The 27,217-nt window shown below is 49.9% G+C and overlaps 8 protein-coding genes across 8 annotated transcripts in view; 4 read left to right on the forward strand and 4 right to left on the reverse strand.

Annotated features, from left to right (window-relative positions):
• Nucleotides 1-2,455: 2,455 nt before the first annotated feature.
• On the reverse strand, nucleotides 2,456-4,696 carry F5B22DRAFT_656511 (glycoside hydrolase; the record flags this gene model as incomplete). The annotated part of the gene is made up of 5 exons (XM_047979961.1): nucleotides 2,456-3,226; nucleotides 3,326-3,795; nucleotides 3,861-3,951; nucleotides 4,006-4,262; nucleotides 4,330-4,696. The coding sequence occupies 5 exons, from the start codon at nucleotides 4,694-4,696 to the stop codon at nucleotides 3,035-3,037; spliced, it is 1,377 nt and encodes a 458-aa protein (XP_047830320.1). The 3' UTR covers nucleotides 2,456-3,034.
• A 1,863-nt stretch (nucleotides 4,697-6,559) lies between these two features.
• On the reverse strand, nucleotides 6,560-7,780 carry F5B22DRAFT_213180 (uncharacterized protein). The gene has a single exon (XM_047969704.1). It carries the CDS (start codon nucleotides 7,632-7,634, stop codon nucleotides 6,969-6,971), a length of 666 nt encoding a protein of 221 aa, XP_047830321.1. The 5' UTR covers nucleotides 7,635-7,780; the 3' UTR covers nucleotides 6,560-6,968.
• A 249-nt stretch (nucleotides 7,781-8,029) lies between these two features.
• Nucleotides 8,030-10,573, reverse strand: F5B22DRAFT_609395 (uncharacterized protein). Its single transcript, XM_047975139.1, has 3 exons — nucleotides 8,847-10,573; nucleotides 8,312-8,798; nucleotides 8,030-8,242 (listed from the first exon to the last, which is right to left on the reverse strand). The coding sequence occupies exons 1-2, from the start codon at nucleotides 9,938-9,940 to the stop codon at nucleotides 8,759-8,761; spliced, it is 1,134 nt and encodes a 377-aa protein (XP_047830322.1). The 5' UTR covers nucleotides 9,941-10,573; the 3' UTR covers nucleotides 8,030-8,242; nucleotides 8,312-8,758.
• A 1,290-nt stretch (nucleotides 10,574-11,863) lies between these two features.
• F5B22DRAFT_213502 (uncharacterized protein) lies at nucleotides 11,864-14,110 on the forward strand. The gene is made up of 3 exons (XM_047969705.1): nucleotides 11,864-12,204; nucleotides 12,265-12,694; nucleotides 12,765-14,110. The coding sequence occupies exons 1-3, from the start codon at nucleotides 12,139-12,141 to the stop codon at nucleotides 13,925-13,927; spliced, it is 1,659 nt and encodes a 552-aa protein (XP_047830323.1). The 5' UTR covers nucleotides 11,864-12,138; the 3' UTR covers nucleotides 13,928-14,110.
• Nucleotides 14,111-14,460: 350 nt separating this feature from the next.
• On the forward strand, nucleotides 14,461-17,076 carry F5B22DRAFT_609402 (uncharacterized protein). The gene has a single exon (XM_047975140.1). It carries the CDS (start codon nucleotides 14,942-14,944, stop codon nucleotides 16,982-16,984), a length of 2,043 nt encoding a protein of 680 aa, XP_047830324.1. The 5' UTR covers nucleotides 14,461-14,941; the 3' UTR covers nucleotides 16,985-17,076.
• Nucleotides 17,077-17,689: 613 nt separating this feature from the next.
• Nucleotides 17,690-21,844, forward strand: F5B22DRAFT_213537 (patched family-domain-containing protein). The gene is made up of 2 exons (XM_047969706.1): nucleotides 17,690-18,090; nucleotides 18,163-21,844. The coding sequence occupies exons 1-2, from the start codon at nucleotides 17,827-17,829 to the stop codon at nucleotides 21,712-21,714; spliced, it is 3,816 nt and encodes a 1,271-aa protein (XP_047830325.1). The 5' UTR covers nucleotides 17,690-17,826; the 3' UTR covers nucleotides 21,715-21,844.
• Nucleotides 21,845-22,718: 874 nt separating this feature from the next.
• On the forward strand, nucleotides 22,719-24,499 carry F5B22DRAFT_213539 (nicotinamide mononucleotide adenylyl transferase). The gene is made up of 3 exons (XM_047969707.1): nucleotides 22,719-23,438; nucleotides 23,517-23,899; nucleotides 23,962-24,499. Exons 1-3 carry the CDS (start codon nucleotides 23,137-23,139, stop codon nucleotides 24,111-24,113), a joined length of 837 nt encoding a protein of 278 aa, XP_047830326.1. The 5' UTR covers nucleotides 22,719-23,136; the 3' UTR covers nucleotides 24,114-24,499.
• Nucleotides 24,500-25,708: 1,209 nt separating this feature from the next.
• F5B22DRAFT_213657 (uncharacterized protein) overlaps nucleotides 25,709-27,217 on the reverse strand; it is a 3,068-nt gene continuing 1,559 nt past the window's right edge. Inside the window, exon 3 of the mRNA XM_047969708.1 lies at nucleotides 25,709-27,072. Coding sequence (XP_047830327.1) covers nucleotides 26,147-27,072 — 926 coding nt within the window. The 3' untranslated portion in view covers nucleotides 25,709-26,146. The remainder of the gene's footprint in view (nucleotides 27,073-27,217) is intronic.

The raw sequence follows: 27,217 nt of genomic DNA on the forward strand, positions 1-27,217 counted from the left end.
TTTATTAGATGGTGGATTTCGCGATGTGTTTACTGGCACAAAGCACGACAGGAATTGCCAGAGTTTAAAGATAGAGGAACGTTACTCTGCGTGCCTTGCTACCTCATTTGGCAACAGGACCGACCCAGGGCTCTTCTGGCCTGATTAATATGGGCGTAGACGGCAGAGCACTGGTTAGACACAGGCATAAGCATGATAGAGAGATCGTGATCGTGACCGCATGATACGAGCCGTCTACCGTGTGTCTAGAGGAGTCTGCAGTACTAAACAATCGAACGCCAGGCATTTTTAATTCCTTTTTTCTTATAACAGGCATATCATTAGCTCGGTGACGCAAGGAGCCGGCTTACAACGAATTGCCGAAGAGTGTTGCGGCTCGAACGTCCCTCCTGGCAGATGATCGCTACGATTCAACATGTTCGCCACGATCGAGACTGCACAGAGCCTAAGGGACTACTAACTAGGGTAAGGCGAGGAGCAGCCCAAGAAGCCCACCCGCTTGCTTGGTAGCACACCCTCGACACCCACAAGAACGCAGGGAGAACCTAAGCAGCTCGGGCCCCACATGACTGACAAGGCCCTGGGCGGAAGACCGAGTGTGTAAGTGGCAGCGGGAAGCGGGAAGCGGAGCTAGTATTGCACTACAAAAAGAAGTGGTCAGAGTGGTGTAAGTAAACTGGGCCGGTATTGCTTGCCGGCTTGCTGCCACCGTCGTAGGCGTAGGGACTGGCGAGCTGGGACGTGTCGAGCTGTATGTAGGTATGATTGTGAGTACAGTAGGTAAGAGACTAACACAAGCCGCGAACGAAGCCAGGGCGGAGGAATTCCATCTTCTCGACTGGTCACGAAGCTGGTTCTGTACAGCTAGCTGTCCGACGACGCGACAACCTAGTGGTGGTACTGTCGACGGCGCCTGTTGCTGCTGCACGATGCTGTATCATACTGTACACACATAGTGCATGCAGTACATGTTTCATCCTTTACGCCGCCGTGCTGTTGTACTTTGTGGTCAGAATGGCACGGGGTATTAACCGCCGGAACAGGAACACATGGCGGAACACTTGGTGGAACACCTTGGTCGGCAAGAGTCGAGGAGAGCAGAGGAGTGGTCAGGAGCAAAAAGACCGGGTCTGACTCTGTCCCCTGGCTCGCCTGGCAGTTCATTGTCCAGGAACCTGTGCTGACCTGTGGCCGGTGGCGATGCGTGCAAAGAAACCCGCTTCCGCTCAGATCGAGAAATCCATAGCCGCATCGCGATTAGATCGGATTCCACAATCGAGAAAATGGGCTTGGCCACCCACCCCAGGTGCCACTTCAGTCACGTCACGTATGTATGTGTAGGCTTCTGTGTAGGGCCGCAGCCATGCCTCCACGCCTGCCGCCAGCCAGCGAGGTGGCTGCTGCACATGGTCTCATCGCAAATGCGTGCCTCTGTCTGGGTCTGGTCTTGGATCCGGCAGGGGTCTAGACTGCATGGCGGCCAACCGTTTTGATTGACCGTATTTTAAAATTCCCATTTCCAAGAGCTGGACATTTATTAGCCCCCATGTCCATAGTGTACAAGATGGGCGCAGGAGGGGCAAAACGGAGTTGTCTCTTTTTTCTTTTCTTTTCTCCTTTCTCCCTTCTTCTCACCCTTCTCTCAGGTTTGGATATCGTGTCTCTCGGAAGTGTTAGAATATATGGGTCGAATTCCTCCATTGCCCAATCAGGACAGCCCGGAACAGGTAAGGAAGAACTTTGGGAAGCGGAAAATCTCTTCTTCCGTTATCTCGGTAGATGCGGGATCTGTCGCATCTGGAGTTTTGCTCCCAATATACTACCATGTAGATTTTCAGTTTTACGATGAGATCAACACAGCTACCTATCCGGTCTAGTCCAGCGCGTAGCTCGGCTGGAAATACGTCGTACTAGACGTAGGTAGCAGCCCACGAGGGAGCGGGCCCCTGGCTCTCCTCCCTCAACAGTAGTGTAGGTGCTCACCGCCCATCGTCAAGGCCTACATAGCGGGTCTGGAAACATTGATTCGACTAGGATTTGCATTCTTAACCGTTGGCTGCCGCATTGTACTTTGGTTTATCTACCGTCTTGGCGAGCAGAATACATTTACGACATGCAATATTGCACCGGAGATTAAGACCAAATGCTCATGTTTAACTCTCATCGAAACCCCTTACTTGAAACCGGGAGGTGTACTCATGGGCATTCACTTTTTCTTCTTCTTCTCACTCTAGTCCCGTTCCTAGGTTTTAGCAAGAAACGGGTTAGCAAATCCAACCAAGCGTGAGATAAAGGTTTGAACGCTAGCATTGTCGAATGACGAGGGTAAGTGCGGATATTGCAGGTGAAAAGTAATGGAATGACATAGCACAACGCCATAATTCTAGCTAGCTATTACAGGCACTGTACAATTCTGGAATTCCAAAACAAGTGTTCGCTTCGTCCTATGACGACACCATCTTATTGTCATACAAGCCCCGGAAATATCTTGCCAGGAAAACGAGGAGTCAAAAGAACGAGATAAAAACAAATTAGTAGACAATATTATACACCAGACCCTGATATAATCAACACTGGCCTTTTATTATATAGACAAAGTAAGCTAGAAAAAAACCGGCAGTTCTAACGGTGATGTTTTGCATCACATTATTAGTGTGGCTTCTCCACATCGCCGTTTCTTGAGGCCAGCCCAGCCCTAGTTACTCTTATATCCGTGGTTGGTTAGTCTCATGTAGTAGAACTGATGTGAATAGGGGCATTGAAGTCCTAAGGGAGTAAAGTAGATGAGTGTGTGGCATTTATTTTCTAACTAAGGCCGAAATCTGTCTACCTGGTCTACCCATTTCCTTCAAACAGAACCCACCCGGCATCTCTCTATTTTCCTGTTTTGGTGATATGCTCACCTCCCTTGTCCTGGCTCTTTTACTGTTATTTCTTCCTTGGCGATGTCTAGGCTAGGTTTAAAGAGAGTAGATCGAACAGTCGGATAAGTATATCGGGAGAGTGGGAGGGAGAGACCCTGAATTGAGAGCGTCTAAGCTGCCTCGAAGGTCGAGTTGATAGGGCCGAAGCGGATGTTGCTGTAGGTGACGCTGTCTGAGGCCTGCTTCGACTCGACGTCGGCGGGCACACCCGAGTCCTGACCGCAGGTACCGCGATCGCCACCGGGTTGACCGGCCTTCTCAGGAGGATAGCTGGAGTCGAGCCAGAGCATGTTGGAGTAGTGCTGTTGTTATATGTCGTCAGCCTTACGTTAATCTTATCTAACTAGTACATGGCACGAAAGGGGTTTGAGGGGGAGTAAAGAAAGGAAAACTTGACATACGTCGTCCCAGAGAGACATGACAAGCACCATGTCACCTTCCAGAGCCTTAGCCATCTGAGCGAGACCACCCCTGTCGGCAAAGTTGTCAGTGTCGCCGAAGGCGGTCTTCTGGGTAGAGCAGAATTCTTCGTTGATTTCGTTACCGCTGGTTCCCTCGATGGTGCTCTCCGAGTTGGGAATAACTTTGCCGTCCTGGACGTAGAAGCGCTTGATAGAGGAGAGGCCTCCGCCGTCGCCAGTGATGAATTGAGTTACGACAGTGAACTTCTTGGTCGTGTCCACGGTCATGCCGGGGCCGTAGAAGTCCTTGACTCCCTGGCGGTACGAGTTGAAGTCGCATCCATCGGGGTCGCAGGTACCGGCATATCGAGTCTCAGAGTAAGTGCCGCCGCAGTCATCGCCAGAGCAAGAGTGCTGGCCCACGGTGGTACAAGGATGGGGGGTGAAAGCCGTTGCGATGCCGTTTGCCTCTGTCGAGCCGTTTTAGTACACAACCTTTTCAAAGCGCAAGACACGCCGAAGGATTAATACTCACCCCAAATATCCATCTCAGAGCAGCAAGAACCCATCTGACCAACACCGGCGTTCTCGTCGTTTGAGGAGGGGTCCCATTGGTCGGAGTTGGCCTTGATCGATTGTTAGAGCAAGACATATCAATGTGCACAATGGGGATTACTGACCTTGCCGTCAATGAACTTCAAGTCACGAGGGCACTGAGCATCACAGTAACCAGTGCCGTACTTGGCACCAGCCTTGTTTCCTTCATACTTGGACATGCCACCGTCCTCATCCATGGAGACGAAGTACAGGGCACCATTGAGACCGCACCCAAGCTTCGAAACATCGACGTCGAAAGTGAATTCATTGCCGAGCAGCTTGAACATCTGGTACTTGTCCTCGCCATTCATGAGATACAGACGAGATCCGATATTGGTTGCTATGAATGCCTGGGTTAGATACACATATTCGCTACCCCTTTTCCTCACACGATACTGATGACTTACAGTACTCTCCCTTGGTGACGAACTGAAGCGTCAACGCATTGCCGCTGGTCGAGGCGCCGTAAGTGCTCTTGTACTCGGCTCCATCAACGGCACAGTTCTTCGAGCAGGTGGCTGAGTCAGGGCAAATGGAGCTGTCCCACTCGTTGCCCGTGTAGCAGTTGGTATAGTCACCGACTTTGTGCAGCCAGCGCCAGTTGGCGTCAATGGTGACCTCGCCGTTGACAGTCTCACAGCTGCCAGGGGCCGTGCACTTCTGCCAGGTCATCTTGGGGTGCGTCTCGGCTGTCTCCGTGCCGACGGCCTGGCCTGAGACCGACCTGGCGGCGGTCCAGGCAGCCACGATAGCTGCGGTCTTAGAGTTCATCATGGTGCCAAGGGAGAAGAGCAAGAATGCCTGTTCAGAGAAGGAACTATGAAAATGAATGTGATGGAGCGTGTCTAAAGTCGAGAGTGGAAGAGGCCTTTGAGCCCAACTTTATACCTCCACGTTGCTTAGACTGAACGGCTGTGATAAACCTCTCAGTATCGTCTTAGTATAAAGGCAAAAGGACACCCGAGAATGGAAGTTTCGGTCATCGATTACCGCGATCCACATCCCATTTGCAAAGTAAAGGGGTATATTGTTTTCAGATGATTCTCACGGCTTATTGGGCCTGACAGCCGACAACCCCGTGTCTTGCCTTCGTGTAATGACGATCTTTACTCTTAGGAGGTTATAGAAGGACAAAGCCAGTAGTTGGGATGATGGTGGATCATCGACACGCGAGCCGTATGGGGTCAGTCATGAAAAGATACTATGTTGGGTTGCTTCAAGTCACGACTAAGTGATGCAATGGAATCATAGTACATCTATCCGTGTAAAGTACTCAACTCAAAAGAAAAGCACAATTTTGTTGTTGCCATGACTCTAAAATATCGTGCTATCTAGTCAAATCCTTCAACCTCACAAGTCATATCGACGGTGAGTGCCTAGCTGAGCCGAAGGAAACAAACAGCACACGTTTAGATGTTAGACAAAGGTCTATGAGGTTACATCTTCTTAATTGAAACATGCTGTGTCTAATCTAAAGGCGTAACCAGTATAGGAGCGTGACGTACACGGCAATAACGGGCGGGATAAGGGTTGCATTGATCCAGGAATATTGATATCTGTATCTCATAAAGGACCGAAAGGACTCAAGAGCAATCAAGAACATGAAAGTTAGGCAAAAGTGGTGATTTCCCCTACCACAACGTTTTGTTCCTTCTTCTTGACTACTGCTGTTGTTGACCTATTCGGTATCATGAACTGTTTATCACTTAAAAGGTTATCGTTACAATTGTCACAGAAAAGAAGCGCAATATATGCCACGGGTATCCAGGGTACGAGGGCAACGTTTGTTAAAAGTTGTTAAGTCTTGCTCACTATGGAAGTGATAAAGTCCGGTTAAAGTCGTGAACCAAACTTGAGCCCCAAGATCCCTGCATGCATTGAGATTAATTAACTCGCCTTCCTGCCCCAACTTCCCCACATCTACAATATTTGGAGAAAGCTACGTCAATGAAGATCCAGGAATATCTTGCAAGTAAGCTAATTCAGGGCAGGCTGTAGTCCCATAACCTAGTGCCAAGTACCGGAGGCAGTATGTAATCATCTCATCTCTGATTATGCTCCGGCCAATTATAAGACATGGGCATAGAGAAGGCCAACAACATATTCTCCCGCGGTGAGGGACCCGAATAACAGTGAGCATGGCTATTGATGCACTGGAAGATTGTGGAAAAGTCGAAGGGGTGGGTGAGAGCCAAGGATGATCATCCAAAATCTGCCCCATTGCCATCTAGCAGGTCCGGAGTCGCCTAACTCCTTGCCTCAGAAAGTTAATAAAATAGTGGCTGATGGAGAGACCAGTGTGTGGCGTGGATATGAACATGCTGCTTGCATGCCACCCAGATTTGTTGGTTATGAAAGTAATGCTGCTGGCGAATTCTTCGCTTGCTTTCGCTGATATAATACATAGACAGCAACTAAAAATGCTGGAGCCGGATATCGTCCAACGACTATTCATAGTGCTGGGAAATTCATACGAGCATTCCCATGGTTGTGGGTTTAGCAAACAACCGGGGAAAGAATGAATTTCAAAAGAAGTTTCTAATAGAAACGCCACAAGAATTTCCAATCAAATACTGTGCAATCAGACCTCAGTCAAACAGCCTGATGCGCACCAAGAACGCGTCATAGATCAATTTCGCCGATTTTGGGTATGCTAGAGCTGATCTTCCCACTTTCTGTCAACACAGTCGCTTATGGAGCCGATTGGCTACTGAGAGTCTGTTTCATCCGAGATCGCGTAAGTCTATTAGCCGTGAATACAGTAATGAGCATCGCGATGAGTAGGATATTTGTCTAGTGATATTCCATAATATGTTGAGTAGGGTCTGTTATGTGTCACGTTGTAGGCACCACGAGCATGTCCTAGATATAATATAAATATGAAGGGCCGGCGAACGCAAGCTACTGCACGACGTCGCGCAGCAAGAATGTATGATATGGTCAGCACTGATGTTGCGAATAAGATCTGCTGAAAAGATGCGTGAAGAGAAGTCGTTGATCTCTTCGGCGACATCGCATGGATATATTCAGGGTGGATTTGGTGGATTCAGCGTAACTCGAGCGATCCCGTTGTCTCGTCTGGAACATCCAAAGCGCCTAGCCTCTCATTCAAGCAACGTGCCAGTTCTTCGGCCTGCCGTCTCATAGCCACTACAGCCGATGCACCAACACTATTTGATGTCACGATGCTAGCAGTGGTTGCGCCACCAGTACTAGTAACACTTTCGACTTCCGAAGGCGAGCCCAAGAGAGGGCTAGGTTGTGAATCAAGGTTGGCTTGTGGAGTCTGCATCGGCCGGCTCTGCTGCTGAGAATGTCGTGGCGATATAGAAGCGGGTGACTCAGCGGGCGGGCCGATACATATGAAAAGCAAGCCACACCGAAGATGTCTAATAGCTACAACAGCGCCTGCAAGCTGGACTGTGATCGCACTTGATGTTTGTTTACCGACCAAAGTCGACGACGAGTGTGATGGTAGCGCATTTTCTATGGTAGCGCCAGTGGACGGGGCAGAGTACAGAGCCCAAAGGGAGGCAGCGACAGTCGCCTGAGTACGTAATGTGGCAACAGAGTGTGGTGAGGCATGGGTGAGGAGCTTGCCGGCGACAGTAGTCAAAAGGCTACTGTGGATTTGAGGGGACAGGTTCGCTCGTAGGAAGGCAGTGAGTCGTTTCGTGAGGAGTAGTGGCGGCGTAGGCGCTGCAACTGACATGTTCGGTTTTCCTCTATTTCTGATCAACAATCAAGCAGTGAACAAAAATAACAGAGCCTCCAAGCTCCCGATGGGCATCCAGGCCGGTAGCGAGATCGATCTCGCGGTTGGGAGGAGTCAGCGAAACAGGCGAACTTCCGAGGGCTTGCGGTGGATAAGACGGGTCTTCTATTGCATGGGACCGGTTGATGATGACTTCCGACTGCTCGTGATTATGTGCAAGTAGCTCTGGGGATGGGAGTGTTTCGTCGTGAATGTTCTATTGCAATGAAGAAGGTGAGGTCAGCTACCTATGCGCATCTCGGAGGATTACCTAATCGTACCCAGGGAGGCGGGTGGAAACGAAACTGGAAGGTACCCCAGCCTCTGGTGTAAGCGGTGGGCCGACGCTACCACCTCCCTCACCCTCTGATCCTGATCTGCTCTAGGGTCTTCAATGTTAGCTTAGTGCTTTCTATTTTCACCAAATCCTACTACAGAGTATATAAGTATGTATAACATCCAAAAAGGGCTTGTACATGTTAATACGGCACCGCTGAATACGAATCTCCTATTCCCTAAGATTCCCTAAGTCACAATTACTGTTTACTTATGAATTACGAAAAACAGTAAGCAGGGTCTATCCGAATTCTTTATTACACCTCATCACGTCTTAATGTCTGAGTGCTGCTGCTTAGAAAAGCCCACTACTATCTAAATGCCACGCACCACCGTCAGAAGGTGGTTCGCTCTTGAACTTCTCTAGTACTTCCTGGACATTCAAATATGAACCAAACAGTTGCTGGGCCCTGGTTTCTGTGTTCTCGACGTAGTCTTCCGCTTCAGCCATTCGGGATGCTACATAAGCATCACCATCATTGCCGGCTGCTGTTACGAACCACTCGGCTCCTTCTAGGGCTTCACGGTATAGGTCGCTTGTCACGAACGCCGGGTTGGGCTCTGCTTCGAATAACTTGCTCCATGGATCGACTTCCATCAGCTTGACCACGAAATTCTTCAGCCGCCCCGTGTATTTCGTGTTTGCTACGTTCTCTCGAGGACGCTTCGACTGTATCTTGGCTATATGTGAGCCTCCGGTGGGCTCAATCATCATACCCTGTATGATCTCGCCGAGAGCCCTGTATTCACTGATCATAGTATAGGGTTGATCGGGCTAGTCTCCAAGTCAGCATCGGCCTAGTTTGCATCTACTGGGTCTAACTTACTTGATAGGGATATACGTTGCCGAGTGACATGTCAAGAGCGATCAATTCATCAAGAGGTGTGTAGTCTTGACTCGGATGCGGCCCGATTGCTTTCGACAAGGTGGGTTCGTGCTTATCCCCTGCGATTTGGCAGTGTCCTGAAACAAATAGACGACCGTAATTACCAAGTTTTACGGGGCCGTACGACTCCCGACGGCGAGGATGGCCTAGAAAGATGTTTTGGGGTGTGATGTTACGATGCAGCATGGGCGACCAGTCTATGTCTTCGCCTAACCTTTCCCAGTGTCTGTCCTGCACCACCACGTCGCGGATACCATCATGCAGCCATGCGAGGGCTCTTAGTACTGAGGTTAGAACATGCCAGCAGAAGGATTCCGGCAAAAACATCTGATGCTCCTCCTGCGCCTTAGTGGAAAGAGGCATGTCTTTCATTTCCGTGTCCCCATTCCCATCCTCCTCTTTCACAGTTAGTGAGGAAGGACGATCTTGAGGCCGTGGTTGCGGCGGTACAAAAAGGTTCCCAAGATTGCCAGCGTCACAATAGTCCCAGACCAAGAACCATTGCTTGCGACTGCGACTACCTGCGGGGGAGAAGTCGATGGCGAAGCTGTCAACTAAGTTTACTAGATTTGGGTGATTCAAAACCACCTTGATTTGCTGAATCAAATCCTCGCCATGGGGCGCTAGTAAGTGACCATAGTCTGTCAGTTCCCGATCACCCTTATCATCTCTCAAAATCATGAATGTGACATTCTGAGCGAGATACTCCATTCGATCACTTTTGCGGGATATCTTCCAGATATCAGCTGACATTTCGGTAACGAACTCATATTTCAGCCCGCTATTGTCAAAATCGGGATAGGGGGTTTTGTTGGCCTCCATGATTGTGGTCTGCTCGAATTTCAAAAACAAGCTTGGGGAGGAAGAGGAACTCAGCACAATAGATGAAAGAAGTATTGGAGGATGAAGGATGGCCATGCGTTTTGACGAACCCCCCAAGTGAGGTCTCTGAATGGCTTTGTCCATAACCGTTGGGGGGATGGTTTGCATTCCAAAAGGGCTATTACCCAAAACGGCCAACTGGGCTCTCTTTATCCTCATGAGACATTTTACTTCCAGATTGTAGTAGAAAGTTAGTTAAAGGCACTCAACAACAGGAATGGTGTGGAAAGCCCTGTATCAAATGAATAGATGGCACAATTTAGTAGGCAATCTGAATAAGATCTAGCCCTTGCACCGAAAATGAGTAGCCGCTAGCATCATGAGCGTTGGTGCTGATGTACAAGTGTGCACCAAGACACGTGTGCGTATACATTTCTTGCCTGAGGATTGCGGTTGCTGGTGGAATCATATCAATTTAAGCATCTAGAGCTCAGCAAATATTCCCAGACCGTACATCGATTGATCAGAGACCGCTATCTTCAGCTTCACTGGACTGGCCGATGGGTTTCGACATAAAAGTCCGAGTAGGTATCTTTCCTTGTCTGGTGATGGCCATAGCAATGTATAGCTCAAAATAGAGCAGGCGATCTATGCGTACTCAGTAGATAATCTATAAGGTCAGAAAATGTATATGTTGCTTCGGCCGAAATCAAGACGTATCAAAGCCCAAAATAAACACAGTCTCGGACAACTAACAAGAAAATGCGTCTTTTGGGCGGATCGGCGGCTATTTGGTTGGGAAGAGAGCAGCACCGAGGGATAAACGCGCGCTCGACGTACATGATGATATGCTTACCTCCTAGGTACATGAGGACGTCTTAACTACCACTGCACTAGAACCACAAATGTCTACTTGGCGCCAACACGATTGTACTAGGTAGTGCTCGCAATATACCTATCATCCTGCAGTAACTCAGATTCGTTGGGATAACGCGGCAAGCGAAGAGGGTTGGCGATGGGCGATTGGCGCCGGCCACACCAACTGGAGCGGGTACCTTGCATATCTTGCTTACGCTTCGGCGACGCCAGCGACGCACCACGACGGACCACACGGTACGAAAGCGTCGCCTCCAATCCGGGGTCAGCCTGTCCGGTTCCACTCCACCATGATAACACCTTCACTCTGAGGGCGCTGAGAATCGCGGCCAATTGGATCAGCGCATTCCAGCTCTACGCGCAACAAGCGGGCCACCGGGTCGCGGGCGGGTGAAACAAGATCCCTGCAATTCCAACTCCTCTGCGGGCACTACTTGCCCAGTACAGAATGTCGAAACACGCCCGGCCCCCCTCTCTCTTAAGCTTATACCGGTAGGTAGTATAGTAAGGAGGGAGAGGCCGCTTACACCCAGCCTGCTGTGCGACCTGCACTCCCTTCTCCTTTCCGAGATCCTCCTCGCTGGCTTCTCGTGCGCAAGGTGTCGTGTTGTCGTTGACCGGCAGAGCTGCTTCGCCGTTGATTGCTTCGTGCCAACCGATACACTCTCTTCTGTGCATTTTGTTGACTGCTCTAGCCAGTCGTCCAGTCTTTCTTCATCAATTGATACCTGTACCCGGCACAGACCGGCACAATCATTCTCTTGTCCCAGCCCTACCCCACGACGCATTGATGTGACATCTGACCCCGGAGGCAACTTGTCCCTGTGTTCTCATCCGATACCTCTGCTAAGTAGACCTTGGCCGCGGCCAACTGTTATTGTGTGTCCAGCCCTTCGACGCGGGGACGATCAAACTTGGCCTGACCTCTTACGCTCTTTCTATTTCCCCTTTTTTACCATTCAGGCCATCCCTCCCAGCCTGGCTTCCTAGTACCTAGGTACTGGGCCTTAGTATAGAGTTGTGTTGGTTGGATCCATCTAACCTTGTCGCCTTTATCTGAGGTCGTGGTTCAAAAGCGGTTGTTTAATACGTCGGCAGTACCTTTCCGCTGGTATTCTGTCTGACCGACGATAGGTGTGCGCCGGCGTTTTCACTGCAATTAGGCGACACCTCTTTCCTTTCCTTCAGGACCTTTACCGAAACTTCCTGCAACTTCAAATCTGAGTCAACCAGCAGCGCGGCCTTGTTATCTTGGAAGCACAGTCGTATACTTCGCAGGCGAGGGGCGACTGTGCGCGACGGCGGGACTGCGTCGACAAACACCAATCTTAAATCACCGGCGGATTTGGTCCAATAGATTTGGACGACGACGGCGACGACGACGACGACAGCAATAAATATCTTGGATTCACTTTTCCCTTTGGATTAACGAAGAAGATTTTGATACCCCTCATCGACTGCGTCGATTTCACGATTCCCTCAATTTACTCGATTACCTGAAACGTTGGCTAAGGCTCGGGGCCTCATTACGATTAAACAAGATGATGTTCCTTGGGACAACGCGGAAAGCGGCAGAAATTCAGCCGGAACAACAGTGGAACGCCATTGTTAGTGATCGATGCCTTATCTTCTGGGCGTGTTTGGAATACTAATAGCTTTTTAAATAGAGTTTACGGGATTTTAAATCGTCCTCAGTCTTTGCATATCTGGCCTATGGCTACCTCTACTTCTCTATCATACTCTCTTTGGCTGTGTATGGTGTCGATATCTTCACTGCCGTCAACTTGCTAGCTTTTAACCAATGGTCATCATCCATTGAGCCCACTCAGCTGCTTACTTTCGATCAGACGAAATGGATTTTCGCTGGCACCATTATTGCCACTTTCGTCAACCTTATATTCGAGCATTTCCGTGCTTGGCGTGTTATGAAGCGAGGTAGCGTTGCTGAATGCTACCTTGACACTCTAGCCGTCCGTCTAGAAAGTATTCGTCTCGGCAAGGGTCAAGGCTGGAGGCGATTTCTAGTTTTCGCAGAACTCACCAAATCCAAGAAAGGAGCTGAATATGTGGCACTGTTCTCATACTTCAGCTTGCAATGTTAGTGTACTCATTTCCTCATGACTATTGTACGTATGATATGTAGAGCTCATTTACTAACTTTTTCCAGCATGGATCCGAGTACTCGTCTGCTCTGGACCTCGTCAAGCAGTGAATGCATTGACACTCTATGGTGTTTATACTCTCAACCTTACCCCCGATGACGCTTCATCATTCGAGAGCACTATCGGCGGTTTCTTTTCTAATATCCGGGCTTTAGCAGCGGAAAATACCCAACAAGCTGTGATCTTGTCGGGCATGTTGTTTACACTAGTGATTTGGATTTTCTCCTTCTTGTTTCTTCTCCTCGGAATATTGTTCTACGTCTTCTTTCTTTGGCATTACATCCCCCGCCAAGACGGTGGTTTACACGGCTACTGTGAACGTAAAGTCAACAAACGATTAAAGGGTATCGTAACGAAAAAAATTAACAAGGCTCTGGCTAAAGAGGATTGGAAACGAACACACGCGAACGGCAAGGGTTCTAAATCCACAAGCGAGCAATCAATTCTTGACCGTGAAGCGAGCCTGCCTTCATTTATGGATGTGGAAAAGGGCGACGCGTTACCTGAGATGCCGATGTTGAGTCGAAACGATACTATGGCAACTCTACCTGTATATTCTTCACGACCAGGAACTCCAGGGAGCATCGAACTGGGTTCATTAGATAAGAAGCGGCCGCTACCGACACGACAACCAACAAACGCCACTAGTGTATCAACCAATAGCTACTCGTCTCGCGCTCCCCTAATCGCTAGTGCCGCTGACATGGGCTTCGATCGATCAGCATCGCCTGTTCCGACAATCCCATCAATTAATGGTTTACGTTCCCCCGATATGTTACCATCTCGGCCTGAGCGTGCCCTCTCCCCGGCTTCAGGCCTAGGTGGGATGAATGGGCCATCTCCGTACTCCATGAACGAGCGGAGCCTGCCCAACCGCCCTCTCTATAATGAAGGCCGGCCTATTGTAGGTTCTTCGGCATACTCGAGTCCTGGTCCTCGTTCAAGTCCGGCGCAATCCGGCTACCAAAACCCAGGGTTGAATGGCCCGGCTTACCCACCCGCCCGCAGTGCCACAGGCCCACTACCTCGACAACAACGCTTCCAGCCTCAGCGAAATATGACGGCGCCGCAGCCCATGCGCCAGGGTGATTACCCCAGTGATGTAGGAATGAATGCGGGCCAGAGGAATTATGGAGATAGATATAATTACGATAATTCAAGGTATTGATGTATTGATGTATCAGAAGATGTAATCGAGCTTAGAAGGGAACGAATTACTATAGCCGATCACGGCTACTGTACAATAAAGTTTTATTTTCCATGGCATTACGCCAGGTCCCTTGTGGGATTTCATTCGTGAAGTTAAATGAATTGAGGACTAAGTAGTCTCGAGATGATGGAGAAGAGGGCTTGCGGTCTGCTTAGATTCGATTATAGAAATATTGTAGATAAGCTTTAGGAAATCAATGGTATGGGATCGCTATTCACGAATTGTAAAACACCCCATCCCGCGGTCCATATGAGGAATAGAATGATGTTTACCTCGCACTAAAGGAATGACTGTGCGGGGTTTGCCGGCTGAAATCTAAAGATTTAGGTATTAGAATACCTATCAACAACGCAATGATTTTGGAGAAGTGGGAGCCAAAGAGACAGCAGAATACTGCCACCTAACCTAGAAAGGTTGGGAGGGCATAAAGTGTCTCCTCGGGATTTGATTCTAGTTGGGCGCGCCCTTCTCAGATTTATAAGCGATGCATCCCCCACTATCTAACCTCATTATGGCGCCAGCTCTACAGTACTTACAGTACTTAGATATCCTACTGACTCGACCATATCGCGAAATGGGCTGCTAAAGAAAGTATGGTATTCAGTAAGTGGCGCGAATGTGTAATACAAGATGCCGTTTGAAGGAAAGCCTTCGGCATTAGCTTGGTGACGAAATTGTCTCGTCTTTGGCCATTTTGTGAGGTGTAATGGTGATATTAGTTAACCTCTTATAATTGTTGGGCTTCGCCTCCAATTTGAAGAAGTGTCTTTCAATGGTTTTGCCCTCTTCTAATTGATTAATCCGTTTATTCATCCATGTCGCATAGATGATTGTTCAACTTTCCTGATATTGAAGAAAGGACCATCTATCAAATTACCAATCTGTCGCAATTTAGATTCATATACACTTATTACATTTCTACAATATAGTATATAAGTTCGAGTCTACGGGTACATATATTTACAATTAGCAATGGCTGTCGTGACACCTTTGCACTCGCAGTGGCACCCCGGCGAACTGGCCGTCCAACGCATGCTAGGAATACCTGCCCGAAATAACCCCACAGTTTACGGGCTGAAGCAGGCACACGCCCATCGCGTAACCGTCTCTCCACTGGTAGCTTTCGGGACTCTTGACAAGTATGGAAATCCATGGGTTACTGTCTGGGGCGGCGAGGCCGGTTTCTGTCGTCCCATTGCGGAGAATGTGCTCGGCGTGAATAGTGCCACCGACGCACGTTTCGACCCCGTGATGCAGGCACTTTTTGCTGCTCAGGGTGATGTGCAGAAGTCAAATGCCGAGGAAACCGACTTGGAGCCGCGAACAAGATCGATCATCACCGAAGAAGTGATCAAGTTTGAAGGAGGAAAGATCATGGCTGCGCTCTCTATCGACCTAGAGACCCGTGATCGGCTCAAGCTTGCCGGCCGGTTCATCGCAGGCTCTGCGGCACATACTTCGCCTGGTGTGGCGAACTTGCAGATAGCGTTTGCGGTGGAGGAGGCCCTGGGAAATTGTCCGAAGTACCTAAATAAGAAACATATTGTACCCCACGTGCCGACGCCTCAGCTGGTATCGGTCGATAAAGGACTTCCTCTGCCGCGGGAGGCAGTGGAGTTGATCGAGAAGGCAGATTTATTCTTCATTGCTAGCAAACATGGAGACGGAGGCATGGACGTGAACCACCGAGGCGGACCGCCGGGCTTTGTGCGTGTATTCCGGAATGAAGCTAGTGGTGGCAGGACTGGTGGTGAAGGGGGCCTCGTGCTCGTTTACCCGGAATACTCGGGTAATCGCCTATATCAGACGTTAGGGAACCTCAACGAAGACCCGGTGGCCGGCCTTGTCATTCCTGATTTCGAGACGTCTGATGTCCTGTATCTTACAGGGAGGACTACGATACTGGTTGGGGAACGTGCTGCGACGTACATGCCGCGTGCGAAACTCGCCGTCCGTATCGATGTTACCGAGGCGAGGTTCGTCCGTGGCGGGCTTCCGTTTCGCGGGCATTTCATCGACCACTCACCCTATAACCCGCCTGTGAGACCGCTAGCTACAGAGAAGAGTATAATTCAAGAAGACGGGAATACAAACGCTATTGCTATAGCTACGCTGCTGACGAGACAGGTTATTACGCCTACAATATCGCGTTACGTATTTATATTAAAGCCGCCGGAAAACCAGAAAAGGGATAGAAGAGGCCTGCGTGCTTGGTTCCCTGGTCAGCATGTCACCTTCGACTTCTCCTCCGAGCTCGATCATGGATACTCGCACATGCGGGATGAGGATCCGCAGAGTCTGAACGACGATTTCGTTCGCACCTTCACGATCAGTGCGCCTTTGGATCGTAAATCTCTTGCCGATGTGGCGGAAAGTATAGAAGCAGACGGAAAAGTAGCAACTTCGTCTGAACTACGTCTCCTACGTGTTGGGGTCGAGCCGGAGCTCGAGATCGTCGTGAGGCGACATGGATCCGCAACCGCGCTCCTCGCGAACTGGAACCTGCGTGTTCCCCTTGAAGTTCCCGTCCTCGGCTTCGGCGGAGTCGAGGACTTCCGCATGCCGGTGGCTCGCGTAAAGAGCGATAGGCACACCAAGGAGAGCGTGTTCATTGCTGGCGGCGTAGGAATCACACCGCTTCTAGCACAAGCCGCTGCTGTACTTGAAATGCAGGATTCTGGGGAAAGGGGCGGTCTTCAGGTCCTCTGGAGTTTACGAGCTGAGGACTTACCTTTTGCCGTGGATGCTTTTACTAGAATAGAGGGGCTTGGGCCTGTTACTAAGCTCTTTGTCACGGGATCGTTGGACGAATCGCAAGATAGGAGGAAAGTCCTGGATACGGTACAGAACATGGGGGCCCAGGCTGTAGACAGGAGAATGGCGAGAGACGATGTCCTGAGCATTGGAGAGAGTGGGAGGAGGAAGTTCTTTTGCTGTACGGGCCCGGGTATGATGAAGACTCTTTTACAGTGGACAGAGGGCGAAGACGTTGTGTTTGAAAGCTTTGAGTATTGATTCTAAGCATGTTTTGACAGCGTATACACGTAAATAAGGCGTTTTAGAGCTAGGGTTTGGGCATGAAAATAGATTGTGTATTATCACATGTGTGAATACCTTCCTAGTGATGTGTCATGAGTTGAGTCTCTACTGCTGTATTAAGAACCTTCTCATATATGACTAACCTTGATATGCGTGTTATCTTTACTTTGAGTATTCCCTTTGCCTTCGTGATATTACAATTCCTTACTAACTTATACAGCATCTGTGTCACTTTGACAGTGCCTAAGTGCTGGCCTGCCCTTACGCAGACCAGGAACTTGTATATAGCTGCCTACTGGTGTAGCTAGGTAGACATAGATACTTACTATATATGTACGCAAGTGAGTAGCAACCCTATCGTGACTATACAAGTATGTAGGCTGGGTGGATTTACGAGGTTTATGTATAAGTATGCCGTCCAAACTTGATCACACTTGACTGTGCCCTCGGCTAGACCCGCCAAGCCTGCAACCTGGCGCCGTGGCAGGCCTTGGCAAGGTCCGGTGTGTGGAGGGCGCTGTGGAGGGCCCCACCTGCACCTGATGACGCAGGACACCGGTAGCCATATGTCCCGATTTGGCAAGCGCCTTCGCGAAACACCTACCTACCTCGTCTAGCCCACTCATCCTCCGTTAGTAGCATCATCATCATCATTATCGTCCATCATCGTCCGTCACCATCACTTTCACCATTACTATCATCACTCTCGATAGGCAGTAGAGCGCCATCCTACCACCTGCCATATTCAAAACCGCCCTCTTATCGACTGCATGCCTATGCTGGTGCTCCCTCCTCTGCCGTAGCAATAGGGTGCCATTATGGCGCGAATATCCTCCCTCATCAGCGTTGCTGCTGCACTGCTGGTCGCCCGTTCTACCGCCGATGAACTCTTCACTCCGAAGCACGAGGCAGGTCGATGTGCGCTGCGTGGGCACTGTGGGAAGAAAGGCTTCTTCGGAAAGGCTCTGCCTTGCGTCGACAACGGTCTCGCCAAAACTCCCGATGACGATTTTGCTAAGGAAATCGAGGAGCTATGCGGCCCCAAATGGAAGGACAGCAAGGTGTGCTGCGACTCTGAACAGGTATGTTTTCTACGAAACCCACCTCCCGGTTTAGATAACCACCCTCAATACGATGCTAACACTGGACTCCAGCTCAACTCCCTGAAGAACGAGCTCTCCACCCCCAACCAGATCATCGGCAGTTGTCCAGCTTGTAAAGACAACTTCTACAACCTTTTTTGTACCTTCACATGCTCGCCTGACCAGTCCCTTTTCGTCAACGTCACTCGAACCCAGAAGCTCAGTGGTGGTATTGCTGTTGCCGAGATTGACCAGCTCGTTACAAAAGAATATGGCGAAGGGTTCTACGATAGTTGCAAGGAGGTCAAATTCGGTCCATCTAATTCCAGAGCCATGAATTTCATCGGTGGCGGTGCGACGAACTACACAGAACTCCTCAAATTTCTCGGCAAAGAGCAGGCTCTCGGTTCACCTTTCCAGATCAACTTCCCCCGGCAGTACTCTGAACCTAGCATGGATCCGCTAGAGATGAAACCCAAGAAATGCAATGATGAAGACCCTAATTTCCGTTGTGCATGTGTCGACTGTCCGGCCGTATGCCCGGCGCTCCCTGCCGTTGAGGAGGCCGGTTCATGCCGTGTGGGTGTACTTCCTTGCTTGACATTCGCTTCCATCTTCACGTACTCGATACTTTTGTTTACGCTAGTATGTGCCGTGATCGGACATGTCGCCTGGAGAAGGCGCGCACAGCGCCGTAGCGAACGGCTCCATTTGCTGCAGGGGGCGGAACCAAGTGACGACGAGGACGAAGGCGATCTGCTACGTGAAGAAGTTAATTATCAACGAAGCCCAAAGCATTACCGACTCAACACATGGTGTGATGCTGCGTTCAGCAAGTTGGGTCACTTCTGCGCTAGATTCCCCGCCATTACAATTGTGTCTAGTCTAATTGTCGTTGTTGCCCTGAGTATCGGTTGGATTAAATTTGACGTCGAAAGAGAGCCAGTACGCCTATGGGTGAGTCCGGATTCCTCAGCTGCCCAGGAGAAAGCCTTCTTCGACGACAACTTTGGCGCCTTCTATCGTGCAGAAAAGGTATTTTTAGTTAATGATACTACAACTTCGGGGACTCGCCCAGTCCTAAGTTATGATACGCTCACCTGGTGGGCTGATGTCGAGAAAGACGTCAGACAGCTGAAAGGTTCAGATTTTGGCACTTCGTTCCAGGATGTTTGCTTCAAGCCTACCGGATCTGCATGCGTTGTTGAATCCCCTACAGTTTGGTTTGATGGCACCGAAAACTGGAAATCCGCGTTCAGGCAATGCGCTGCATCCCCTGTTATGTGCCGACCCGATTTTGATCAACCAATTGATCCCAACATGATCCTCGGTGGCTTTGAAGGGCTTGATGATATTGCTGACGCCCCTGCAATCACCGTCACTTGGGTTGTGAATAACTTCCCGGAAGGAAGCTCGGAGCTTGCACACGCACAGGATTGGGAAAGGGCCCTGAAGGATCGGCTCTTGGTGGCCCAAGGCGAAGCGACCGCTCGTGGCTTGAGGCTTTCCTTTTCGACAGAGATCAGTTTGGAGCAAGAGCTGAACAAGTCCACCAATACTGATGCTACTATTGTCGTGATAAGTTATCTCGTCATGTTCTTCTACGCCTCGATTGCGCTGGGCTCGAGCGGCGTAACAATTCGCGAATTAATGCGTAACCCATCTATCGGATTTGTTCAAAGCAAGTTTACGCTCGGACTTGTTGGCATCTTAATTGTCCTGATGTCAATTACATCATCTATTGGCCTGTTCTCTTGGGCTGGCGTAAAAGCTACCTTAATCATCGCGGAGGTCATTCCCTTCATTGTCCTAGCCGTTGGCGTGGATAACATATTTCTGATTGTTCACGAATTTGATCGTGTAAACCAAAGCTACCCAGATGCAATGGTTGAGGAAAGAATTGCGAAAGCACTTGGTAGAATGGGGCCCTCGATCCTCTTTTCTGCTATTACGGAGACGGTCTCATTCGCACTGGGTGCCTTCGTTGGAATGCCAGCAGTCCGAAACTTCGCCGTGTACGCTGCAGGTGCTGTATTTATCAATGCCCTGCTACAGATGACATTATTCATATCGATTCTGTCCTATAACCAGATCCGGATCGAAGACAACAGAGCCGATTGCTTCCCTTGCATTCAGGTCATGAATGCCCGCGTCCACCTCAGTAGTAATGGGAATAACGGCCCTCGCCCGTACGATATGCCAGAGGAGAGCTTACTCCAGCAGTTCATCCGCAAACACTACGCCCCCGCTCTACTCGGGAAGAAGGTTAAGGTCGTTATTGTTACGGTCTTCTTTGGTCTACTAGCCGCCGGGGTAGCGCTGATTCCTTATGTGAAGCTTGGTTTGGACCAACGCGTAGCTCTCCCCGATGACTCATATCTCATCGATTACTTCAACGACATGTACAAATATCTTGACGCCGGTCCTCCTGTTTACTTTGTAACGAAGGGCCTAAACACTACGGAGCGTTCACACCAACAAGACGTCTGTTCACGCTTTAGCACTTGCGAGCCGTTATCTCTCGCGACAGTACTTGAGCAGGAGCGCAAGCGCCCAGATGTATCTTACATTTCCTCCCCAACTGCGAGCTGGATTGATGATTTCTTTTTGTGGCTAAAGCCTGAAAATGAGGCTTGCTGCAAGGAAAATGGTAAAGTCTGCTTTGCCCAGCGAGATCCAGCTTGGAATATCACTCTCGACGGTATGCCGGAAGGCGACGAGTTTGTGCATTACTTGGAGAAATTCTTGGTAGCACCGACTACGGATGAATGTCCTCTGGGTGGCCGGGCTTCTTACGGCAAAGCAGTAGTGGTGGATTCAGCGAACATTGACGTACCCGCCAGTCACTTCAGGACCACACACAAACCCCTGCGCAGTCAAGATGACTTCATCAAGGCCTATGCCGCTGCGCGACGCATCGCTAATGGAGTCAGCGCAAACACTGGCGCAGAGGTTTTCCCTTATAGTGTCTTCTACATCTTCTTCGACCAGTACGCGAGCATCGTGAAGTTAACCGGGGCATTGCTGGGCTCAGCTGTCGGCATCATCTTTGCGGTTTCCACCGTTCTCTTGGGGTCCGTGGTCACGGCGCTTGTGGTGACTCTCACAGTCGTGATGACGGTTGTTGACATAATCGGCGCCATGGCTGTTTTCGATGTGTCTCTCAATGCCGTGTCTCTAGTCAACCTGATCATCTGTGTCGGCATTGCCGTCGAGTTCTGCGCGCATATTGCCCGTGCTTTCATGTTTCCCTCTGGCTCGGTTATGGAGCGAGCCAAGAGCCGGTTCCGAGGGCGTGATGCTCGTGCCTGGACTGCGCTTGTTAACGTCGGCGGCTCCGTCTTCAGCGGCATCACGGTTACTAAGCTTCTCGGTGTGTGCGTGTTGGCTTTTACTCGCTCTAAGATCTTTGAGATCTATTATTTCCGGGTGTGGCTGGCGCTGGTCGTCTTTGCGGCGACACACGCGCTCATCTTCCTCCCAGTGGCGTTGTCTCTAATTGGGGGCGATGGATATGCCGACCCTGAGCACGAGGGTGGATTGGCAGATGATCTGGCGGCGCGCCGGCGTAGGGGTTTAGTGCCAGATGACGTTAGTGACTCTGAGGACGAGTACGATGACTGAATATGTACACTCGATGTGAAATTAATTATACACATGGCGATAAAAATGGCACGTTAAAATGGATATACAAAGTTAGCGTTATGGTACAGCTTGGAGTAAACTTGGTTCTTGGATAGAAATTACAGCATGTTACATATTTTAAGTGATTTCGGGGTTTTGCTGAATGATGCACCTCGAAGCCGAGGCGATGGCATCATCATAGGGGCTTCTCCCGTTCAGATGAAAATAGCAGGAGATTGGTGGCCTAACCCTCCAATACTCAGCACCATATCGGAATCAGCAACGGCGTATTAATACACACCCGAGTGCTCAGACACACACATACGAGATAGGAGCAGCCATATTTAATACGATAGGTAGGCACATATTGCTGCCAAGGAGACGATCCTTTAGTAGTCAGTACGCATAATTCGCCTGGACGGTCTCTACAGCAAAACAGCCGAGACAGCGTCGACGTGGGTTGGAGAAAGCCTCGAAAGCGTCTTGAGCTACATAGCGAGGCCGGCAAAAGCACTGCGGGCAATGTGCGATGGGCGACCGGGAAAGGTGGGACAGCGGGGCAGAGCGGGGCTTTAACCTGGTACATTGTGGCAGAGGTGTGGAACGCCGACGATGGCCGAGAACCCGGCAGCCTGTTGAAACGGAGTTACGTACCCACAGTGGTGGCAGTCCTACCAGTTGTAGGCTAGAACCCCTCTGAACCCCCTAACGGTTCCCCCCAGGAGGAACGTCAGGAGACTAACTTACAGGGCTCTCCTCCTTTGCTCGGAGAGCTGCCCTGTCACCTGAGCACGCTGTGATGTAGTATGGGGTACTGTAAGCGGGGAGTACTTTATACTTAGGGAAGACTGCTGAACACTTGGGCTACTGTGATGAGTTCTATGTATCTGTCCACCTTGTCTACTTCCGTCTACTTCAACCTGTCTATTTAGCTACTTACACATGTACGAAGTAGATGCCTACATGTACCTACCTAACCTACCTACTGTACTAGGTAAGTATGTATGTAGGCATCAAGGCCCCCTACCTACTAGGTACTCCAGAGTCTGTCCAGAGTACTCCAGAGCACTCTAACCGTACCTACTGTAGCACCTAAAGTAGTACTTAGACCACCGATCTTCCAGGCTCTTTCTTACCTATTAATAAGTACCTCTCCAAGCACTTATACGCATTCTGTACCCATCATCTTCTCTTTGATTGCTTGGTCCTTTGAGCCAATTCATTCACGCCACTACATCAGACCTTAGAACTTCATGCGAGCGCATAGCAACTCAATCTAGTTCTTAAGCATTGTGCATCTCAGTCACCCATCACCTCGCTATTTTGATTTGAACTGGAACTGGAACCGGGATTGGGATTTGGATCCAGGTGCTCGACAAGTCTTTTCTTTCCCTATTCTACCGCCCGAGACGAGGCGACACGATGACATCCCACTCGACATCCAATGTGCCTCCAGCACCCCCGAACGCTGCATCCAGCATGACGCTCGACAACTACAGATTCCCATCCCACCGCTTGCGGCGGCAACAAGAGGAGCCCGACCGCATTCCGCTGGTGCTCGTCGCCTGCGGCAGTTTCTCGCCCATCACATTTCTCCATCTACGCATGTTCGAGATGGCCAACGACTACGCGAGGATGAACACCAACTTCGAGGTGGTCGGGGGCTACCTCAGCCCCGTATCAGATGCCTACAAGAAAGCCGGTCTGGCGCCATCAGTGCACAGGTAACCCTGCCCTTTTGGTCCCCGTATGTGTCAACTGTTTCCGCTTGCCCGGATGCTAATGCGTGATGCCCCGCCTAGAGTACGCATGTGTGAACTAGCGGCTGAGGAGACGTCGGACTGGCTCATGGTTGATCCGTATGAGGCTATACAGCCCGAGTACAGCCCCACGGCTGCCGTGCTGGATCACTTCGAGCATGAGATCAACGGGGTGTTGGGCGGCGTCTTGAGCGCCGACGGTCAGAGCCGGCGACCCGTCAAGATCATGCTCTTGGCTGGAGCTGATCTCATCAGCACCATGTCCACGCCCGGCGTCTGGGCTGAAAAGGATCTAGACCACATTCTCGGTAGCTTCGGTGCCATGATTGTTGAGCGAAGCGGAACCGACATGGAAGATGCGCTTGGTAACCTCAAGCCTTGGGAAGACAACATCTACGTAATTCAACAAATGATACAAAACGATGGTATGCCAACTTTACCCTCCGACCGTTCGCAGCCTCTTCGCATGCTAATTATGAGACCGCAGTCAGTAGCACTAAGATCAGGCTGCTTCTTAAGAGGGACTTAAGCATCACTTATTTGATTCCCTCGCCTGTTATTGCCTACATAACAGCGAACCGGCTCTATATGGACGAGGACACAAAATCATCTAAGGAAAAGCAATCTGCGTCTAAGTGATGAATGTCGATCCCGTATATTCGCATCATGATTGTCAGCAGTAATTACATGCATAGCGGTCCTTGTCCAACTGTTACATATCCCCCTAACAGAGAGCGGAAACGCGGGAGTTTTTTCGCGTTGCGATTCCGGGGAAACGGCGCTCAACGGCCATGTGACCGGAGGCTACAAAACTGAGGGGGCGCTGCTTCGTCAATCCTTCACCCCTCCACACATGCGCGCCGCACTAAGCGCACCCCGCTGGAGAATCTACATCAAGCCCAGGCGGTTTTAGGGCGAACTTGGCGTGCTCTCATGGACGAATAGCACGACGAATAACGTGCAAGTCTCTCATAGCGCGGCTCGTAGTAGGAAAAAAGAGCGAGGCGTTTGTCCAGCGATTTTGGGGGTTGCTCATCACATCCTCCTTCAATTTTCTGCCCTTTAGAGCCAATTGCTCAATATCGCAAAATACCTGCGGGAATTGATCACATTTCTTATTCCATCTGTCATTGTAAAAATACACTGGAGACAGAAAGGGTTTCGCGACTAAACCTAGTCTTCCAACTAGAGGGTAGATACACATATCTACGAATAGATGGTCAATGAAAACGCCACACACACACACATCGTGGTCTGCACGCAATTGTTTTGCGTTGCTACTCCTCCACCACTGGCCTGAGCATGCAGTCATTCTCTACATGTAATACTAATTACGTGTACTTCAACCAATGTAATATCAGTTGTGAGCGAAATACCAGGTTGCGTGAGTAATCGCCACCCTTTTCGTGTGATGCGATCAGTGGCTTGTGATTTATCAGCAGCGCTAGCGAATTACTTACAAGGCTGTCGTTACACTACTACCTCACCGGTCAGTCGGAATACAGCTACTGTAGCTGCTCCCCTACATGTCCTTACGTGCGTGCGGATCCTTTGTCTACGTTTGCAAAAAGGGTGACGCACGAGTTGCAGTAGACAAAGATCAACTACCTATCTGTCTATCTACCAACAGTAGTAGACTACAATGGTAGGTAGGTAGGCAATATTTAAGCATAGTACTGTAGGATATATCTATATATATATATATATATATTGCGTATTTGTTCGTGTGTGTAGGCGGGGACTTTGCAGCTTTGTGAACGTCTATTGAGTAAATGCCAGTTGTGAAAGTGAATGATGGATTATTCCAAGGCAGAGAGATGAGGGAGCGACGGATGAGATAAGATATTGAGTCGATGAATAAAGTATTATGAGAAAAAGCCGGCTAGGATAGAATCAGCTGCTTCTCGCCATCTCATATGCTTTGGTGATAGCAAGGAATCATATGACACGCAGAAGTAGACGCTAGGAGAGGATTCCTCCAAAGGCAATGGAACTGGAGCAGGGGTGGCGGCAACACCAATGTGAATGTCAAGGTCTAAAAAGAACTTCAACGTCCTTGAAAGAGAGAGGGGGAGAGGTGTTCAAGGCAGGAACAACCTTCTATATGAAGCATCAGTATTGGTCTGAGCGGGTTTTGAACATGGCGTTTTCCATCTAGGTAACCATCTGTAAGCAGTTTATAGGTGCGGGATGAAAAAACACATGTGTGAGATGCATAGATATACAACTCGATCTTTACAGTTAGTTGTTAGAGTTCAAAGATCATGATTGTATTTAGTTTGTTTCTAAGGGTTTATTCAATCAGTCCATCTATCTGACAAGAAGATGAGCGCACAACCCACGGCATAAATCTAACAGACTCAATCACCTTGTACAGGTAACCAGCAGGGTCCGGCCTGTGTCTAGTCCAGAAAACTCCCGTCTAGACCCTTGGTCTCCAATTCCTCTGTTCCTCGAGCCCACTCTTAAGAAACACAAACTACATTATCATCATTTTCGTCGTATCCAGGTCATGACATCCACGTTGAAATTAAACCAAACACACCTGTACCTAGCCAGAAGCGCACTTCCAAACCTATGAGTTCCCAACCCAAGCAAGAAAACAGGAAGCTCAACAAGATTGGAAGCAAATGTAAAACAGCATGAAAAAAAGACCAACAAAAAACATGAGCTTAGATCCGTCCAGTGACAAGGTACGAGCCAGTTAAGACCTGAACCCTCCAGCCATCTGCGACAAGGGCTTTGAAGACATTGATCCGCAGCCGGGACTTTCCGTCCGAGCTATGACGGCCATACCCCGTGATGATCTCGAGTCCGTTGGCGCGCGCCTTGCGCAATTTGTTCTCGCCCAGGGAGTTCCACCATCCCCAGACGCGGTCGATGGCGATGTCGACGCCGTCCTGGACCGACACGCCATGCAGGTCGATGACGTCCCCTGTGCTCTGCTGGTCGACGAGCAACGAGGCCTCCATGCTAGTCACTTGTCGGTAATTAGCAGCTTCGGTACGGCCGCGCTCCGCGTAGAAAGCCGCTGCCTGCCGCATTAGCGGATCTGATTTGCCTTTCTTATAGGTAGAAGATGCCGAGGCGTATGAGTGCTTCGCCGAGGCAGCGAGTGCTGCCTTAGTTGCACCAGCTTCTTGAAGAGCAGTTGGGCTCGTGCGCAGTTGTCGACCCAATGGTAGTTTGGAACTGGAAGAGGGGACCGTCTTCCAAGATGATTTGGTATTAATTTCATCGGGCTCAGAGGCTAGCTCGAGGCCCGAGGCGGCAGCGTTGTACGACACATCATACTTGATATACGCTGGCTTTTCGAAGTGATCTGCTAGTGCGTTAATAATCTCGACTGCGGCCTGAGACGATGCAGTTATATCAAAAATTGGGCTGAAATATTCATAGGGAATCCAGGTGACCCGTTTCTGCTGTTCTTCTATCTGGCGTAGCTGATTAGGATTGGTCTCGGGTGGCAAGTTAATAGCAATATAGCTCTCCAAGGTCGCGATGATGGCAGCTCCCAGCGAGCACTTGTTACGCTGATAGACATCCGCGGCATCGTCGAGCGGTAACATGAAATTATCCGAGAGAAATTTGATGTTGTCTGCAGTTGGTGTCGGCAAATAAGGCATTTTCGGTCACTAGGGGGGGGGGGGGGGGGGGGGGGCAACTCAACAACAAATCACCTAGGGTTAAAAACATAAAAACAAAAAGATCAGGGGGGCCGGGGGCGGGACCAGGGCCCGTCC

This window comes from Xylaria bambusicola (genome assembly GCF_022495145.1).
Source record: "Xylaria bambusicola strain CBS 139988 unplaced genomic scaffold F5B22scaffold_24, whole genome shotgun sequence".
NCBI classification, from domain to species: Eukaryota; Fungi; Ascomycota; class Sordariomycetes; order Xylariales; family Xylariaceae; genus Xylaria; species Xylaria bambusicola.